General features: G+C 40.9%; 1 protein-coding gene across 4 annotated transcripts; it reads right to left on the bottom strand.

The window, feature by feature from the left end:
* Positions 1 to 1865: 1865 nt before the first annotated feature.
* Positions 1866 to 20009, bottom strand: LOC117259287 (uncharacterized). 4 transcript variants are annotated; one of them, XM_033630537.2, is made up of 12 exons: positions 19918 to 20009; positions 19676 to 19832; positions 17575 to 17696; positions 16228 to 16252; positions 14551 to 14597; positions 14282 to 14429; positions 13856 to 14168; positions 12906 to 13011; positions 11640 to 11786; positions 6349 to 6409; positions 5883 to 6046; positions 1866 to 4346 (listed from the first exon to the last, which is right to left on the bottom strand). In XM_033630537.2, exons 2-12 carry the CDS (start codon positions 19821 to 19823, stop codon positions 4314 to 4316), a joined length of 1314 nt encoding a protein of 437 aa, XP_033486428.2. In that variant the 5' UTR covers positions 19824 to 19832; positions 19918 to 20009; the 3' UTR covers positions 1866 to 4313. The 4 variants fall into 4 exon arrangements, with proteins under 4 accessions (XP_033486428.2, XP_033486427.2, XP_033486430.2 ...); XM_033630536.2 differs by having other exon boundaries at positions 19676 to 19835; positions 19918 to 20004; XM_033630539.2 differs by having other exon boundaries at positions 14297 to 14429; positions 19676 to 19835; positions 19918 to 20004.
* Positions 20010 to 20269: the final 260 nt, after the last annotated feature.

Genomic DNA, 20269 nt, shown 5'->3' with positions numbered 1-20269 from the left:
ACTTTATCCAAAGGAGACACTTTTCTCGGTTGAGATGTGGTTTAAAGTGTAAAAAATACACCTCGTCGCCCAGCCTCTCAGGATACCTTGTGTCAGAGTTGCATGTACCCCATGTACACTGTGTGACCATTTTTAAACTTCAAATCTCAGAAAAAGCTCATAAAACCCAACAAAACTGACTTTCTGTAATGCATTTCAATGGACGTCCAGGCAGAGAATGTCCGAGTGTATGGGAATGGCTATACGCACTGTGATTGGCTCATCGCGTTTGAGGGCGGGACTTAGCCACAGGTCAATTTAAAGCATTCTTTGGCACAAGAATTTCCTTCGGGGATAAATAAAGTTCTATGTAATTGAATTGAGTTTTCCTTTAACTATTTTATGTCAATCTGTATCCTTTGTGTTTTATTTTTACTTTTTTACTCTGTAAAACACTTTAAATTGTCCTGATGTATGAAATGTGCTAGACAAATAAAGCTGTCCTGGTGGGCCGGCATGACTGATGGTCATTTTGTGATAAAAGTGGCAAATTTGGTATATATATATAGGTTTATATATCTAGAGGACATCTGGATATCAGGACATTGCAGATTGGCGGCAAAATCCAAAATGGCCACCACTTCAAAACAGTTTTTGCAGTAACTTTTGAACCAGATGAGCTACAAATGCAAGCTTGGTGTCTATTTTATAGTTTTTGATGGTTAGAGACACATTGAAATGTTTATTTTTACAATTGGATGCATCTAGATTTTGTCGCCATGCTCATCAGGATGTCAATCTACAATGTTCCGATGTCTTCTTCATATATTAAACTATAATGTACTAAATTTGGTGCTTCTATGACAAACTGAATGATCGTCTTCTGAGCTATGCTACCATACTACCCTGCCTTGCCGTCCTGTCAATTAATGTATTATCATTATTATTATTATTATTATTATTATTATTATTATCATTATTATTATTATTATTATTATTATTATTATAATGTATTAGTGGCACGTTCAAGTGCAGCAATGAATCATTTCTAAGACAAAGTTTACTGAACAACTGATATCCATCACTAATGTGAATCACTGCTTAAAAAATGAGTCGTTTCTACACATTACTCTAATAAACTACTGTATTATCACACAACTTATTCTTTATGGACATCTGTGATGTTGTGTTTCTGTGTGAAATTCTTAAGAGGAAGAAGAAAACTGGTTGAAACTATGATATCATTTCTGTCTGGAGATAAGCTCTACCTGAGCTCCGACAGTCTGAATCATTCATCAAACATTGCTCAATTTAAAGAGTAATACAAATAAAATCTGATGGTCGAATTACTGACGTCTTTACAAGCGTATTACACAATGACTGCTTACTGAGATTTCTACAATAAACCACATTTTCTCACATTTTCAGCTTGGAAAATAGAAAATACTGTACATCTTGAAACTGTGTTGATTGTACAGATCTTCTGTGCTGCTGGGGGGAAGTTGTGTGTTAAGCATCCACGGACACGGATGTAAACTAAGTGCAACGTGACCATTGCGTGGAGGCATACAACTGCAAGGCAGTAATTCTAGTTTTCCTCAAGCCTGCATTTGGGCTGGCCTTTATTTGCCTGTGGTGTACACGCCTGCGGCTATTCTGTAAGAACTGGTCTTCACTGGACTACAGGCTTTATTTGAGAAAATGTGGTACTCCAATACATACAGGAACCAGAATCCCTAACATATCTGTATGCATTCAAATAAATGTAAAAGTTTTATCAGTAGTTCACTTTTCACTAAAAGGTCCATAATCAATGATAAAAAACAAACACCCCACATTATAGGTATATAAATGAATGTGTAAGATACTCTACATGAACACAAATATATCTCTAAATTCTCGGCTACTTTCACTTTAATCAGCATAAAAACAAAACTACCCTGTTCATTATCAGTACACATATAAACCTACAAAGTGCTACAAAGTTTTTGTTCCAAGTCAACACATTTCATATTAGCTGTGGTCAACCACTTAGTGACCACCTATCACATCAAAATACTCACATCTTTTTCAATAGTAAAAAATACACCTTTTGCCTGAGTAGAAATCCCTCATGTTGCCGCTTGCGGCTACATTAATGTCACATTATCCTTTTTACTGTTGCCCACCACCACATTACAGATCAATACAGAATAGGTCATCATATTACCTTATATTTGCAGCTTTGCCTGAGCAAAGTTTAACACAGAAAATAATACCTGTGATGCTCACTTAAAATAACACGTAAATTAGTGACTGCAAAGACCACACGGCTTTAACCGATCTGAGGCACAGCTCCCAGTGACGCCTGACGAATGTCTCAAAGCAACAATATTCATCTAAAACCTTTACATGGACTACAGCTGTGTCCTGACACTTCAGCTCGTTCTCATTCCGAAGTCGTTGATTATCGCCGCTTTGCCAGTGATTTCGGCGTCAGGCACCTGATGCCAAAAGCCATCTTTGCGGCGCTATGATAAGCCGCCAGGCAGCATCGGTTTGTAATGTAGCCGGACGTAATCTTCTGCGGTATGGACGAAAAGCCATACGGTGAGGTGAAACACTGCTGGTTACCACTTCATAAAAGGAGCTGGAATATCCCAATAGGGCAGGTGGGAGTAATGGTGGATGGGTCCAACAAAGTCTGGACTTTTGCGCGGGAGCCCAGTGTTTGCTGCTCGTACGAATGTAGAGTGAAACCATGATGGTTTTTTTTAAACCTAAGTATGTGCTTTTGTTGACGTCCTGGCTATCCTCCAGACGCAGGAGGATACCTGGCACGTAATATGTAGACACGAAAAGCCACTGACAAAGCAGCCATATGTGACGACTCCGGATGAGAACGTGTTGGGACACTAATAAAAATAATAATACATAATTTATTTGTTTATACTTTTATCTGTGCGTTCTGTTGAGACATGGTCCAAAACATGTTTAGTCTAATTTAGTTTAGCTTAGCACAAGGACTGGATGCAGGGTATGTTGCAGAGCCAATCAAAAGGATAAGATATTCCCTATGAAATGTTTAAATGTTGTATGTGATCATCTGCTGCTGGTTGTTGGAGGTTCCTAACAAGAGCTGGGAGAAGATCAGGGATGCAGCCTTTGTCAATTACACCCAAAGCTATGGAACACACAACCTATAGATATCAGGGAAGCTAGAACGCTAATCATTTTTAAAAGAAAGCTTAAAGTGTCTCTGTTCACTTTAGACTTTAACTAGCTATACCTTTCAAAATACAGGTACAAAACTTTTTTATGCTTCACGCTGCTGCAATTCTTTTAAAATGTTGTATCTTACTTGATTTTATGATTTAATTATTGTATGATTTTGAAATGTATGGTTTTGCTAATATTGAGTTATGATGCCTTCTGTGTAACCACTTTATATTAAACTGCTTGGTTGGCCTGTTTTATGGCCATTCTGTCTGATTTCATGTGAAGCTCTCAGTGCTCATTATACCCTTATTATAAAGTGCTTTGTGCTGCATTTCTTGCATGAAAGCTGCTTTATAAATAAAGTTTATTATTATTATTATTGATTTAACCTAGCCAGGCTGAAAACATTTTGGACGCTTCTCTACAGATCGCACAGAGATTAAATTAGATTAGATTAGATTCTCCTCTAACTTCCAGTAAGGAAGCAACCCATTGTTCCTTTAAACAGCAGGTAAAAGACAGGCCACATTACAACACATCTGACAGAATACAGTTTGCATGTTGAGACGAATTCAGAAACTTGATAATATGCTAATACATAACACATAAACAGAACCAAAACTCCCTGCATATGACTGTTCTAAATGTGCTCACTCATGCCAAAGCAGTCAGATGAAACTGGATTTACTCCCACCACCAAACAATACGTATTAAATGTCCTCAAGTACAAGTGAAAAGATCTGACATGTAAAAATCCTATGGCTCTAATAGTCAACACTATCATCTTTAAAAAAAATATTCTCATAGGATTTTACATCTTGATCTCCACAGACACACTAACTGAGGACGACTTGTTACTCCAATGTAACAAACAAGGGAAGTTTCACAGAAACCAGCTGATGGGCACCTGACGTCTCTGTGTGGGTTACAATAAACACCTGATTGCAAGTCAGGTGTTTTTACCACACACAAAACCCCAGATGCTTTACGTAACAGGCCTGAACTCAAGCTAAGAGAGAAAATTAACTCCACTAATTGTGGTCTCTCCATTCAAATTCAAGAGTTCAAGCCTGAACCAACTCAGAACATTACTGTCGGGTCTCCAAAAAGCCCTGCCGGGCCGAAGTGCCAAGAGGTCATCCCATCCTAGGTTGGATACTCTGGCTCCCCTGTGAAGAGAGGAAATAAAGAGAGTTAGTCATCAAAGTTCTGGATGAAAAATGCAATGAATCTCTAGACCCATAAATATACGCAGTAGTACTCTAGAACCAGCAAGTCTCGAGTTTCTTTTAATCAAGTGCAATAGAAACTTGTTACTCTAAGGCTGCTGTCAGCCCTAGAGTGGTCTCCTTTGGTCTGAATCAGGGACTCATGTTGTTCCAAATTTGTATAATTGCCTAGAGTTGGTTCGTGTTCTCACGGCAGCATTTACAAGAGGACCAGATCAAATGCCTTGTGTGAGAAAGCTGCTCTTGATTGGTCAGAATTTCCATGCAGGAAAAATCCAGGAAGTAAAGCAAACGTTGAAGAAGAGTACACTTGCAAGATAAATGTGACACTTTCTAATGTCACAATGGAGGGACAGCTACGCAGGTTGATTTTAGCACTGCTCATCGTGGACTATATTGCTGTCATTGTTCATTTTAGTCAAACCATACAGTTTGAAAACGAGGCGCGGCTCCAACTAGAAAACAATGTTTTGATGCATTGGATGTGCTGAATGTGCATATTAAGGCAGTACAGGAGGAGGTGCACATTAATAATCCTCCAGGACTGTAACATGCTCATGTTTAACCCAAACAATGTGTCATGTGACTGCAGTTGGTTCGCATCTAGGTCAGAACACCTTCTCACCACAAATGAACCGCACCAGAGTTCGTTTGTAACCAGACTGAGACCACCTCTTCAAGAAGGTCTCAGTTGTGAATCACTGGTTTAAACTACAATTAACTCTCTTCAACAGTTACTGATATAAGTTTTTTTTAGCATGATGCATTTTTAGCGATATCGTCTTGCCCCACATTCCACTCTTGAACCCAGTGTTCCTCTGGAGGAGAGACATTTCAGTCCCTGAAGGGAAGCTGCGAGATTAGCGTTGGAAAAAAAAAGTTTGAGTAGAAAGGCTCCAGCCTTTATGTCTACTCATCTTCATTATGTAAATTCCTCTGTATGACACTTCAAAGGCATACCAGCATACCTCGCAGTACTTTCTGACAGTATACCTGACGAGGGAACAGGGAGGAACAAGGCTTTTAGGTTTGTAAATAGATTTTAGCAACACTTTGTTTACCAAGTTTAGAGTTGACATTGACTCATTATTAGTTCACGCTCTTCACAATGGGCTGCCCCGCCAAAAAGCTCAACTACAAACATTGAACAAATGCACAAATGGCCTTCGGCACTGTTTCATCACTTCAAATGTCTCCTGGCTACACCTGTTAATGAGCTCTGGGTGTGCAGCCGCAACACAGAGCTGCTCGGCTGCTGGTCTGAGCGCACAGCAAGGTAGTGGCTGGTTAGTGGTTACAGGCTCTGTAGGAAGTTAGTAACTTGGTCACATCTTATTCAATATCATTTCAAGCGCAGCTCTTATGTTGTAAGATGATATTTCTAGGACAACACTTGATTTCAGTGTAATAATAAGTGACCTCACACGCTTATTTTGCATGTACAACAGACATGTTAGCTGTTACTGAGTGTCGTACCATGGTATGAAGGTAGCTGCCCATCTGCAGCACACACTCCAGGGTCTCCATCAGCTGCTCTTGGCGGAGCGTGTGGAGTCTGGTGCGATTGGGGGATTTGCTGCTTTCCAGCTCACGTACTGTGGCTTTCAGAGCCACAGAGGCACACTGGAGGACACTCATTCCTGAGAACACACACATTCAAACAGTCCTTAACCCCACTGGAAAATGGTGACTGACAGAGACACACAAATCAACTGAATGATCTGAACTTATTGGAGACAGAAACTGTCAGTGCAGCTCTTCAGTCTGTAAAACAGCCATCAAAATAATCTTAAAAAATACAAATATATAACATTCAAATAAACAGAGCACTGCTTTCACTGCCATGTTGTGCTTCATTTCTGTTTTGGGAAAGAGCTATATGAATACAAGTATCGTCATCGTTATTTAAGAACCCTAAAGATTTCAAAGGTTACATACGTACCAGAGTTATCAGTGGCTTCAGCATCAACATACACACCATCCATCATCATGTGCCTCAGAACCTAAAAGAAAACATACACACTGGTTAAAGGTATAAATCACACACACATGTATGAACCATGACAGCACCACAGACCATCACTTCCTGTTATCTCCTTTAAAAACACTGCTCTGCCACCTTCGATCAGTTGAAAGGAAAGTACACACTCCCAAGTTTACATTTCTTCCATTACCTCCACATTAGAGATTAGATCACAAGTATATCACATGTTGAATTAGTCTCAAAAAACTGCTTATGAATCAGAGCTCTGACGCAAAGCTCTGACGCAAAGAGACTTGTCTCTCAGTTTATTGACCTTTTCACAGCGTTAAACTCCACGCAGTATTTAAAGGAAGCCTGGGAGAAAGACCCTGGCATCATGGTTGGTGATAAAACCTGGGAAACTTTCAAGACATTAACAGATGCTCCATAAATTGCATACAATAACTCATTCGATTTAAAGTGCCTCACAGGCTGCACTGATCCTGTGCTGATATTACACCAGACCCACACACTGCCATCTTGGGCGGGACCCGACATCTCTTAGCTCTATCCCACTTGCAACAAAAGACAATACAACATGGCAGGGCTGTAGTGAAAAGGAATATTTTAACTCTTTGGAAATCTGGGGATGTGCCTTCTTTTAACCCTTTAAATCTTGGCGCAACATCGCTTTTCTTGTGCTGCTTTCAGACACCTTTCACATGCATTTAAACCTTTGAACCCTGAGCAAATCGGAGCGATTTATTCTGAAAAACATCGCAAAAAAAAGGCAATGAGCAACTTGGTAAAAAATGTCCCACAAATTGCAAATACATAATAAATAAATAAATAAATAAATAAATAATCAAATAGATTTAGAAAATTATTTTTAAAAACTAGGGAGAAAAGAAAAAAGCTAGGGAAAAACTATACTTATAATAATAATAATAATTATTATTATTATTATTACTACATTTTAAAATTATATTTGCGTATGTTTTCAAGCACTCTTTTTGGGTAATTTCCTTGTTTGTTAATTTTTAACTTTTTTCCGTTCTTTTTTCAAGTAATTTTCTTGATTTTCATTCTTCCTTTTTTTAATAATTTCTTGCTTTTTTGTGGTCATTTCTTCCTTGGTTGCTCATTGCCTTCTTCCCACGTTTTAAAAGAAATCAAGCCAATTTGCTGAGGTTTCAAAGGGTTAAGAGCTCTGCAATCTTTGACGAAACACGGCATTTATGTCTTATGTATTGAGGAAGGCCTAAAGCGTTTGCATGTATGTATATATGCTTCTTCATATCGCTCTGTATGTTTAGCATGTGTGTATGTGTACTATATGTGTTTATGTATATCTCACTGTGTAGACATCTGTTCTGTAGTTGGTGCTGAATGCTGTGCAGATCATATAAGAGCCTATAAGAGCATCGTTGTTGTTTTTCTTTTCTTATTGTTCCTCTCTGATGGTGGGGGAGGGTGGCTCCTTTGTTGTGCTGCTTGTTTAAAAAATAAAAATCTATGAATAAAATATTAAAAGGAAACTCTGCTCTGAATGACACACAGTCAGTTTGGTAACAGCGCACAGAGCAGCTGTTCGTGTGTGAGATGTGCAGAGTTACAATGAAGCCGTCTAAATGTGAACACAGCACCAGGCAGCACAGATATGATGCCATGTTTCTGGACATAATCAGAGACGCCGCAGCTGTCGTGCATCTGGTGCTCTTAGATGAGGACAGAGGGGACAGATTGGTGGACAACTGAGTCCAGCGTCTCCCAAAACCATCACCATCCCCACTGCTGATGACCTGAATTAGATGAACTAGAAAAGCTGTTTACAGTTTGTTGGCATCACAAACACAGATGTGTGTGTGGTTGGTGGAGGTTGCACAAGATTTAGTTAAGTTACACCCATTTGATTTATTGCGCTTTGGCATTGTGTGCCATTCACATACCTCATACCTGCTGCCCTCAGTTGGCTTCAGGCAGACAGCTGAGAAAGTATTCCTTCTGTGCACTTAGATCTATCTATCGGTTGAGGAATGTATGATTTAAAAAATAGCATTGGAAGAATTTTAAATTGCTCTAATTAAACTAATTTTCAGTCTATTAAAAACAACAAAAAAACCGGCCCCCAGGGTTCCCACACATTTTCACAGACAACATTTCAAAACCTTTCCATGGCGTTTCAACGACCCATGATAAAATTCCTCAAGACCATTCACAACATATAACACAAACTGAATTACATACTACACTTTACGCAACATGTTTATTTGGAGTAAATTTGTTAAAAAGAACGCTGCGTCCCTTCTGACGACCATGCTCTACTTTCAGAGCGTTAAAATGAAACCAAAGTGCACGTTGGCGCTCGACGTGAGAATTGAACGCCCTAGGCTGTCCATGTCCATTGCTCCATCTCAAAAATGCACTCCAATATAAAGATAATATGGGAGCACAGGTACGGAAGCTTTGGGATTCATGACCCGACATGTTTAACCACACTGTCATAATTTCCTTGTGTCACTTGGCCAGCCTCATTCAAACACATCAGATTCAAACTCTAATTCCAGCTGGCTGGCACACTTGGATGGAGAGACGGATTGCCCGGAGAAATTAAGAAACGTACATGATGTAAACAAAACTGTATACACTGATGCATCGATACTGGAGCTGCAATACATCACCAGCGACAGACAATAAATTCTGTTGCATCACGTGGAAGGATATCCACAAAGATAACTGTGACAATTACAACAGATTTCCCTGCCTTTTTCAAAACTTTGAACAAATTCTTTGACTTTTCCGGACCTAAAAAATAAAATTGAGGGATTCTATGACTTTTCCAGGTTTCCCATGACTGTGGGAACCCTGAGTTCCCAATGTGACGTCTGACATTTTAACCAAAATCCAAAGATATTCAATAGAACAAGTAAATCCTCACATTTAAGAATCTGGGGCCAGTTGCAAAAAACATCTTAAGTCAAGATTTTCCTCAAAGTCCTTGTTAAGGTTTCCTCAAAATAAAATTGGTTGCACAAACACCCTTAAGTCTTCTCCTTAAGGTTTCCTTTACATGTTCACTTAAGAATTTATGGGATTCTCTTGTCTTGGAATCCCTAGGCTGCCGCACGAAAGACCTTAGCAACCAAAGCAAGGGGAAAAAACTTAAGGTACCTCTGACTCTATCTTATCTGCAACATGATGAGTTTATGGTGATAAGTCATATTGTTTTTACACTTTAGATCTTACTGAACAAATATTCATCACAATTTCTTCCTGTTTTTTGTTTTATGGTATTTGGGGATCAAATTAACTTTGTACTTCTGCCATTTTTCCACTATCTAACTATAAGCCAACTCTGTGAGATGATAACAGGCGTCACAAGCCTGAGTCCAAGCAAACAAACAATCTCCATGGAAACTTTTACCGCAGTAAAGGAGTTAATGTTTTTCCCTTAACTAAGGAAACCTTTTAAGGGCTTCTGTGCAACTGTGTATGTCCCTCACTTAAGGAGAAATTAAGCCTTAAGTGTCATACTTAAGGAGAAAACTTAAGGTGTTTTGTGCAACCGGTCCCTGAAACCAACATGTTTGTCACTTTTGCTTATCAAAATAGGTGCAGGGAAAATCAATTAAAAGCTGCTGCCTGAAATCAGTAAATTAATTACAGTGTTAATGTTGTTGACAAAAACTCATTTCATCAACGACTCTTTTCCATGAGCTAAATATAGATCTTGATAATAAGACGAAATCTGTTTCATTTTAGTTGACAAGACGAGACATGACAAAAAAAGTCAGTGGTGGACTATCCGACGCTGAAAGCCAAGAACGTCTGTGCTTGCAACTATCTTCAAATGCCGCATGAGCGACAAGCTGGTAAACTCCAGTAAATAGTCTGTACCAGGATGTTTCGCTAGCCAGCAAAATACTCATACCAGAGCAGCGTCAGCCATTGGTGCGAGTTGTGAGCTGTAATTCAGCAACTAATTACCAGCCGTGTGTGTCTGACTGTGGACGATGGAGCTGCTGAATGGATTTGTGGAGTTTGTTAGTTATGGCGGTGGTTGTTAGCGGTTAGCTCTACACGTTAGCTGCTCAATGGCAGCAGAGGAAGCATCCGTGGCTAAAACTATGAAGGATAACAATGACTAAAATGTGACTAAAACTAAAAAGCATTTTGGTCTCAAGACTAAGACTAAATCTAAAATAGCTGTCAAAATGAACACTGATTAATTGTATAACTGTTGCAGCGCTAGTCTGAAATTAGGCACACAACACAGCAGGTTCTTGCACACACGGCCCGAGAACGTGTGGCAGACGGTATGACACGACAATTAACGTGCACTGCTTGATCGTTCTCCCAGAACTGGGCTTCCACTCTGCTGTGAAACATGGCGCGACACCAAAATATAGTGTTCAGTGTACCTGCAACAAACAGGTTTTGACCTTTGAAATGTTTTCCTACTGTCAGAGAGAAGACATCCGTCTCGTCAAAAAACACCTGCTGTTTGCATTTGAGCTCTGCTACAAAAATGAACACAGCTGGGAGAAAATATTTGCGTGAAGCGTAATTACATGTTACCCAAGTAGCTATTAGATTCAACCTATAACAGCCTATAACTTCTGTGTTTCTGCCCCACAGTGTGATCTCAATACACACGAGCACCACAGTGCCTTTAGGATTAAAAGGGTACACTATGTGAAGTACTGAACCTGTTTGTTCCCTACAGCGCACACAGCGTGACTCATCCATCATGCAGCTGAAACTGTGTAACGTGTTCACTCAACACATGACAATAACTGATGCGCTGCACACAGTTGGTGTGTCTTACAAAACCGGCTGTGTTGGTTCTTGTCACGGCTCTTCATCCGAGCTGTTCAATGACTTTATTTACTTATTCCAACTGAAATGAGACCTTCCTGGCGTGAAAAGCAAAAAACATGTACCTGAATAACTTGTTTGGATCAAAGGAAATCATATCTGTAGCAGCCAATAACTTGTGACAAATGGGGTCATGTTACTTGTTAAAAGTAAACCTGATCTGATCTGTGAATATGTTTGTGAAGCAGGAAGACATCTCTGTCATGAGGAAAGAAAGGATCAGTAGACACGTTGTCCGACATGCAGTCATTCTCTTGGCTGATAAGTCAGCGTAAGTGTAATTTGCAAATCGGACCCAACGATGAGGCGCATTGTTTGCTCATGTGTTTTGCTCAAATCCCGTCCCAGAGAGAACCCATCCCAAACCCATTTTCCCAATCCAAGACTCTCACCTCCAGGACTCTGATGTAGCCCTTCTCAGCACTGAGGTGGAGGCAAGTCTTCCCTGAGTTGTTCGTCTCATTGACGTTGGCCCCCAAACGGATCAGATCTGCTACCATCAGGTGGTGGTTGTGCTTTGCTGCATGGAGGAGTGCAGTCTGTGAACAGAGGGCCATGACATTAAACCAGGGATAATCCAGCGGTGACACAACATGCAAACTCTGCCACAATTAATCTGTTTGTTTTTTTAATTTCTGTTGTTGAATGCAGCTGTTACATGAGACTTCTGGATCACTGCTTCCTAAATATCATCTACTTTAAATACACCTGCCATAATTGATGAGTGTGCATACAGCAATTATACATTGTGCAAACAGGCTATCGAATGGCAGTTAAAGGCCCAAACACACCAAACCCACATGACGACTCAATTCAGGTCGACTGGGTCGCGGCCAAAAAGTTGTGCTTGATTACACTCCAGCCAACTGCCAACTAGCACACATGTTCTTTGCATGCGTGAGAGGAAATAACTCTCCACCTGCAAGCGGTGGTAGTGTGTATTCATCACTCAAAAAACTGGGAGACAAGACGCTAGTCAGGCAGTTAGCATTAGCATTAGCACATGAACCTGATGTTGTAAGAACAAATTAGGGCTGCCCCTAGTTGGAGATTCAAGTCATCAGTCAGAGACCCCTGGGTCGACTGAGAAGGCTTCTAGTCAACTTCAACAAGCAGTCATTTCTTTTAGTTTTCTTTTTGCTAGTCAGTATACTGTGCAGTGTACTTCGGGGACATTTTGGTCTCCTGATTTTGCTGCTCACTGAGCACTGTTGACTTTCATGCTTTTCTTTGGCACAGACAGCTGCAGACGTGATGTGGTGGCACAGAACAAGAGAAATGGGGTGATGTTAACTTTCACGCCGGCCAACAAAAACATGCCATCCCTGATGCACTCTATGTGATCCAGCCAATGTGATCAAACCATCCACAGTCAATTTGCGCTGCAGAGTGTGGAAGGTGCATGTAGTTTGTCTTTATATACTGGTTTTATTTGCATACTAATTAATCTTAAATATGCATTTTAGTTTATAAAACCACATGAGGTTATCGTATTCTGTAACCTTTTCTACATGGAAGCAAATTACAATAATCTCTTTCTTTGCCACGTTCTTGTGTATATAATGTACACACCAGCTCCTGAGATGTGGTGGCAACAATGAAATAATAGATTTGTATTCAAAAGCTAGAAAATTATCTCAGCTGTCTTTGTACTGTACCATTCCATCAGAGTCTTTCAGGTCCAGGCTGTTGAGTGCGGCCATCCTTTTGGCGATGGCGTAGCCCAGTGCCCTCTTTCCGACACACGCCACTTTATGGAGAGCACTGGAGGGAAAAGAAAAATCAGACAAATTTAGACAAAAAAAATGACTTCACAGTGAAGGTATTCACTCACATGAAGAGGAAAACAGGTCTGACCCTGGGTAATAAGCCGTGTAGTTATTGGAGGCATTTCATAAAGTAAGCTGAGAAAGTAGGACATAAGCCTGCCGGCACGATTGAGCTCAACAAACAGAATCACAATAGGTGTTGTTTCACATCGGACATGTTGACTTGCCATAAAGAAAAGCACAGGCGTTACTAATATCAGTCCCTCCGCCTCACTCCCCGCCATGTTGGACTGCTTCCCCAGTAAGAGCAGGCATCAGCTCGGGGGGACAAAGCTTCAATTAGCTGCTGTAATGGTTCGAATTCGGTAAGCGCAAACTCCCCCATGTCAGGTGTCACAGCAGGCTGGTGGCCAGTGTGCAGCACAGGGTCTAACCCGTGTAACTGCAGCAACAGAACGTTTGTTGATGTGACAGTGAGTTGGGAATGTCCGTTCCCCAGGAGCTGGGGTTTGTGTTGGCTGCAGCCGCTGATTGGGGGTCCATCTCTGGAGCTGCAGCACGCTCTTCTGCTAGCGAGGTGGTCTGTAGCGGCGGGGAGTGAGGTGGAGGACACACTGATTTGAAGCTCTAGCTAACGTTAGCTACATAAACGTGAACTTGAAGCAAATGACATCACTAGATGACGTTTATCACATTTCACAAATGGCTTCATACATGTACAACATTTTACACATATGCAAAAGAACTCTTCAAAACCTGTCAATAGAGTTCCCCTCCAATTGGTCAATGTACTGCATAATTTCCACACACATACAACGGCATTCATGCACTAAACTTACGTCTTGCCATGGTCATCAGGGGCCAGCAGTACAGTGTCACAGATGTCACTGAGCTGGCTCTCCTCTTTCTGAAGCTGTGCCCAGAAGAAAGCAGAGTTGTTCAGGTTCCCGGCGTGGTTCTGGGGATCAAACCACTCCTCCTCCCCTCCACCAATTCTTCCACTGTTTCTGAAGCTTGACGGCTGGAAGCTGGCATGCATGAAGCCAGGAGGGGACAGGGCCTGCTGGTACTCTGCTGTGCCTGGTGAGTAGGTCATGTAGGACTGCGGGCTGGGGATCATTTCATCGGACTCGTCACTGTTGTACCCTGAACCTTGATGAGAAAATATGGGACGTGAGCGAGGGAGTAGTTGCTGCTAAAATATTAATCGAGGTGATATCTTAATGAGTGACTATATTAATGTGGATCTGGTCACTATGAATTACCAGATGGTGACCAACCAGGAGACACTGGAGGGTTGTAGGAAGACAAACACTGGGGAGGGGAGCGGCACATGCTGCTGCTCCGAAGATCCTCCTCCAACACCTCAACGATGATTGCCAGCTCCTCCAAGCTTTTTATCGCGTGCTTTTTCTGAAAGCCAAAGCAAGCTGATGTATGCAGAGTTCATATAGCAAAGTGACATGATTCACAGTTTACCAGAAGCCTTTTTTTTACGTAGAGCTTGAGGAAACTAGAATTTCTCAACACTCACCTTGGTATTTCGGCGTCCTGTGCGAGTTTTGACTCGTGTTTTCCCTCCTGAGGAAGAAAATGTCAAGTTTAAGGCTGAGAGTGCTATACAGGAAGTTTCCCCTCGAAGCAGAGAGAGTTTAATTGGCATTCTGCATGCTGGTGTCTTGCAGGTTTTTGTTCCCTCCTGTTGATTCATGAGCCACTGCTGTTCAAAAGTTTGGAATCAGCGGTTATATTGATGTTTTTCTTCTTCTGAGCAGTTTCATGCAGGAGGCATTTCCTTTCTTTCTACCACACCACACCTGCCAATCGTACCACTGCACAGAAGGAAGCATGCATCTACTGCTTGCTCACCTGGCACCACTGAGCTAGCTGAGTTCTGCATGGTGATACAGTTTGCGGGTGTAGTTCAGAGAAACAAAATAGTTCCTACATAAAACTGCCCACTACAAGGCCTGTGGATTATCTTGAGCAACCTGGTTGTGAAAGTATTTTTTTGGTGCTTTGAGCTCCACAAGGTGAGTGCAGTCTAGTTCTATTATATTGGAGAGAAGGCAGACATCTCTATGGCCGATATCACCAACACTCTGCAACTCACACCGAAACAATCTAGATTAATAAAAAGCACCACAAGTGAAAGGGACAATATGTATTTTTGATTTGTCCCTTTAAACTGTTATTTGTTAGTCTATAGGGGTTTCAGCTGATCCAACCCACTAGTGCTAACCTTAGACTGTGTTTGAAGAATAGTTATGCTAAAGCAACATGTTGCAACAGGTTAATTCCAGTTTGTTATAGTCATTATTGTGCACTTAACAGTGAAACAGGAACCTTTTCTGTGCACAAGTTTTTGATGTGAAGCCTCCAGGTTCTTTAGCCCAACGAGTGCTGATTTCTTCTGTTCCTGTGGAGCTGCTGCTCAGAGGGATCTTTGTCTCTTTCTGCCCTTTCACTTGTCAGTCTTGTTGAACCATTGTAAAGCCTTTTGTTCTCAGTGTACAAAACAAACCCTTCATACAAAATAACATCTATTTTTAAAGAGGAATTTCTAAAACCTAAAAGCATCAAAGACCAATCAAAAGTACAGAGTAGTCCTCTCAACCATCTGACTGCAGCGAACCAAACTTTTGAACACCAGCGTACCTCAACAACTATTAAAGAAGGAGCAAATATCTACATGACACCACACCTAAATTAACAGTTGAAGTACATGTGGTACGGACGGGATGCTTCACCTAGGTGGGGCAGGGTGGAGCGGGTTTTTCTACCTGCTGCAGAGTCTATCTGTAGCATGTGGTTACTGCCGCTTTGAGTTTTGTAAAGTGATGCTGCGGTTGTTTATGCAGGGTTTGGAAATGTAGGTTATATCAGCTGACACTGAATTAATTAACTGGATCGTTATAACAACAGGGTGGATTCATTTAATTGATTTACTTTAATGTGCAATGTGAAACACCCCCAGTATTGCCCCACCGCATGGTATTACCTCCAGTACAATAAGGTATTCATTTTCAAAAAACTTTGTACTTATTTTTCACCCGTGTGCAGAGAAAAAATAAACCAGCTGTGTAAAACTAGAAAAGAGCTGTGTAGCTGCTTCAGTTGATTATAATGGATGCGCTCTGCAGACGTGTTACACCATGTCCGTGTCCCATGTATTTCAGCTGTAATTCTCATACATGAAGGTTTTACTGACCTTTGTCTGTTTTGCCGTAAATCTCCTGTGTTCACACATTTGTGTGATGAGAAAAGAAAAACAGTTGCATCAGTGTGAATTGTCTTTTAAATGCCTCAGAATTTTCAGTCACCAATATTTAAGTTCCCTGCTAAGAATTAAGGATGCCCTCTGAAAGTCGTAGATTTGAGTCATCAGTCAGTTGACTTTCACGCTACTCGGTGGTGCAGGTAGCTGCTGATGTGATCCAGCGGCACAGAGGAGGAGAAACTTTCCATCGTTAGACTCAGAGATAACGTTATCGTCTCTCTTCTGCTCAGATGTCGTGACTTCTGTGGCTAGGTCAGCAAAAAATGTTGCTGCACATTTCCGATACGTCGTGAGCGCAGTTAACTTGTTTGCTATATTACAGGAATGCTGCTGTTACATTGAACGTCCTGATGAGCCCTGATCAAACTTTATAAGGGGAAAAAAAAAAAGTCAAATATTCGTGTTAAACAGCCGAATCTGATTCGACTGCCATCATTCTGAGTTTGATATAGCCGTATTAAGAGTGTAGATGTAATGTCTCGGAGACAAACGGAAACTGCTTGATGTCTGATATCAGTACTTTGAGTTGTTACACCTACAGCACATTCAGGTAGGTAAAAACAACGCATTTAAAACTCTGGCTACACCAAATAAATGCACTAAAAAGTAGGGCTCTACCCAACTCAAAATTATGTCAGTCGAATTACGCTCAGCAGTTTAATATGAATATTCAACGATTTGGTTATTCCTTTCCATATAAAGTCTGAAGTTTGAACAGGGCTCAGCGAGACGTTCAGTGTGACAGTGGCATTCATGTAATATAGTAAACAAGCTAATGGCACTAACGATGGATCAGAAATGTGCAACTACATTTTTTGCCAACGCTAGACATCAAACAAAAGCCAGAGACTGTGTTGTATAAGTATCAGTGAGCTGTGAATTCACCGCTGCTAAGTAGAAGAGAGACGATAATGTTGTCCCGGAGCCTTATGTTGGAAAGTTTCTCCTCCTCTGTGCTGCTGCATCACGTCCGCAGCTGTCTGTACCAAAGAGTAGCTGAAAGTCAAGAGTGCTCACTGAGCAGCAAAATCTGGGGACCAAAACGTCCCCAAAAGTACAACAGACATGCAGCAAACAACCAGGAAACCAACTGTAAAAATACAATACATAAAGTAAACTTATCCATCAGGGTTTGGGTAAAAAATAAAATCAATAATGTTATTTTGGTCTTAGTGACTGGATTTAAATTGCGACTGAATATTCTCATGTTTAAAATGATTATTTTGTCACTAAGCAAAGTCCACATGGACAAACAAACACAAACAAACACTAAGGTACCTGAACATCCTGAGGTTCAAAGCCCTGGGCTGTGCGGATTTTTCTCAGCATGTCCCTCACTGGCATTTTGACACGGACTCCGAGGTAGACCTTATCGCTACCGTAACTGGAACGTCTTCCACCTGGTGATGAAACAGTGGATGATGAACCTTTATGGCAGGATGAAACTACACAACACAGAATCAGCTGCCCTTTCATCTAATACACAGCTTTCGATGGAGACAAACTGTTGCTCGTGATGAACCATGTCTGTTTGACTGAGTGATATCCAGACTAGTATTAATATGACAGCAGCCATTATCTTGCTGTCAGACGCTACATTTTTTTGAAAAGAAAACAGATTAATATGAATTGAGAACCTCAAACAGATTTTAAAAAGCTCCGTCAGTATGTAATGAAATGGCAAACACTTTCTAAGTACTGCAGAAGCACACCTTTATCCTCTTCCTGTATCTGTACGGCCTGTTGCCAAGAATAGTGACCTGATCGTAGCAACATAATCTGACAATGACAACTCATTTGTCAGTATCTGCTCAAGCCAACAGCTGTGGCAGGAAATAACTAAGTAGGCCTGTATCATGTTAAGAAGCTGAGACCGGGAATGGTTGCAACACTTTCAATTTCTCCGACTAGCTAGCTAGCTTAAAATGTTTGTCAAGCGGTCAGCTGAGGATGGTGACATGAGACAGTTCAGAGAGACAGTCGGCATGGCAAACATGTTTTAGTCCATATGTTCTCGGGTGTTTTCGATCGATCGCGCGCGCACACACACACACACACACACACACACACACACACACACACACACACTGACACTTAAGTTCCTCACTAGAAAACAACGTCGTATCTAAACTCTTACATACCTCAACATAGGCTGTTTTGACATTTTAACACAAGTTCCTGCTCATAGTGATGACGATTAATCTGTTCCAATCTCACGGTTTAATTTAATGTTATATTCTTAATGAATTGTCATGAAACAACGGCTTTAATAAAGGCTAGATTATTTTTTCAGCACTGTAATTTGTACTTTCATTACAGAGGGCAATTCAAAACCCTGTTGTGACAACCAACCCCCTATGTGTCAGAGTGTCTGTGATGGTTAATCACTTCTTGTCACAGTAGGTTGTAAAAATGAAAGGGAAACCCATTTCAAGTCAAGACCTTAAGTTTTCATTTACTGTAGGAATGACAACTGAAAGATGTTTTTGAGATAAGGCAATTCACACAAGAGTAAAAAGTTCGCTGATTCGCACAAATTAAAATACGCTCGCTTTAGCCGGGTTTTGGTTGATTCGAAAAAATGTTGATTCGCAAAACGGGGGATAGAAACAGTTATGTTCGAATTAAGTCTGATGTAGCGCACCTCTCTCCATGGTGATGTCCACACTCCGGGTCGGGAAGGCGGTAATGCATTTACAAGCTGGATGCCAACCACCAGAAAACGTAGAAGAAGAAGAATGCAAGACTTGTTTTGTTTCCGGTTCTGCGGAAAACTCACGCGAGTTCGTAGTTTTCACCAAAGTCCGTACATTTAATGGAAACACACAGGATTCGTATTTCTTTTAATGCGCATTTCCCAATGATTCGAATCACTTTTGGATGGAAACACAGTGTGACAACCAGCCCCGGTCTCCCCTATTTCACCCTAATGGTGATGGTGTTCAACTCAAGCTGAAGATTCTCACTCAGCTCTGCTATCATTGGTGATTTTGTTATTTAAAGTGTTTTAGGGAGTTGTTGGTTCAACGTTTGGGGCCATTTTGGAGGCTTTTGTGGTGCCAGAGAAGTTTCTATGATTTAGTCTTTATTACTCGCATTAAATGAGAGTAATGTAACATTAATTTGACAGTATTTGAAGCTATTATAAATATGTAGAATTTTAACTTGGATATCTTTATGTTTAAACGCCTGCCATGTTAAAAGGTGTAACAAAATAGCTGTATGCAGCCCTGTTTAGTACAATACAGGAACCAAACTAAAGTGACATTTGTTATAAGACCAGAAGTCGTCGTTTATAAGAAGAACAACACCTTAGAAGTAATAAACCCGCAGACCCGCCTCTAAATCGGTAAATTGTTGCCTAAACAAGCTGCCCTACCTTTCTTACTACCGCCCACATTCTGCGCCTTCAACCCGGGAACAGGTGTGTGTGGCTCGGCCAGGTCCGCCGCGGTGTCCCCTGGCAGCGGAGAGAGCTCAGCTCCTATGTCCTCCTTCGGCTCCTTGCGTTTGCACCGTCCTCCCATGTTGCGCAACTACTAAACAAGATAATGTTAAAGTTAAAAAACAAAAACGGGAGGTCAGCTTCTTAATGTTAATAATTTGAAATCAAATACTGACCCAGTTCCCGGGGCTGGGTATAGCTTCACCGCTCACCTTCAGGACTCAACTCGCTCAGAGTAACAACACCTATCTGATCAGGTGAATGTTGGCTCACTGCATCCTATGTGCTTCCACCACAGGTGAGGATGACTACGCCTACTTTTTTTTTTTTCCAATAAACCTTTATTTGTTCAACACCAGCATCATGTACACAAATATCATGTTTTGAAACATCAGTAGTAATAAGAAAATAAAGAAACAAGCAGATATATAACGCGAGGGGTTACAAACAAAACACAAATATGAAATAAAAATGGTGCACAGAATATTAAAAAAATATATATTAAAATTATAACAGTACATTAAATTT

The sequence above is a fragment of the Epinephelus lanceolatus genome, chromosome 4 (assembly GCF_041903045.1).
Source record: "Epinephelus lanceolatus isolate andai-2023 chromosome 4, ASM4190304v1, whole genome shotgun sequence".
Classification (NCBI taxonomy): Eukaryota; Metazoa; Chordata; class Actinopteri; order Perciformes; family Serranidae; genus Epinephelus; species Epinephelus lanceolatus.
The sequence above is the reverse complement of the archived record's forward strand: the minus strand, read 5'-3'. Positions and strand labels throughout refer to the sequence as shown.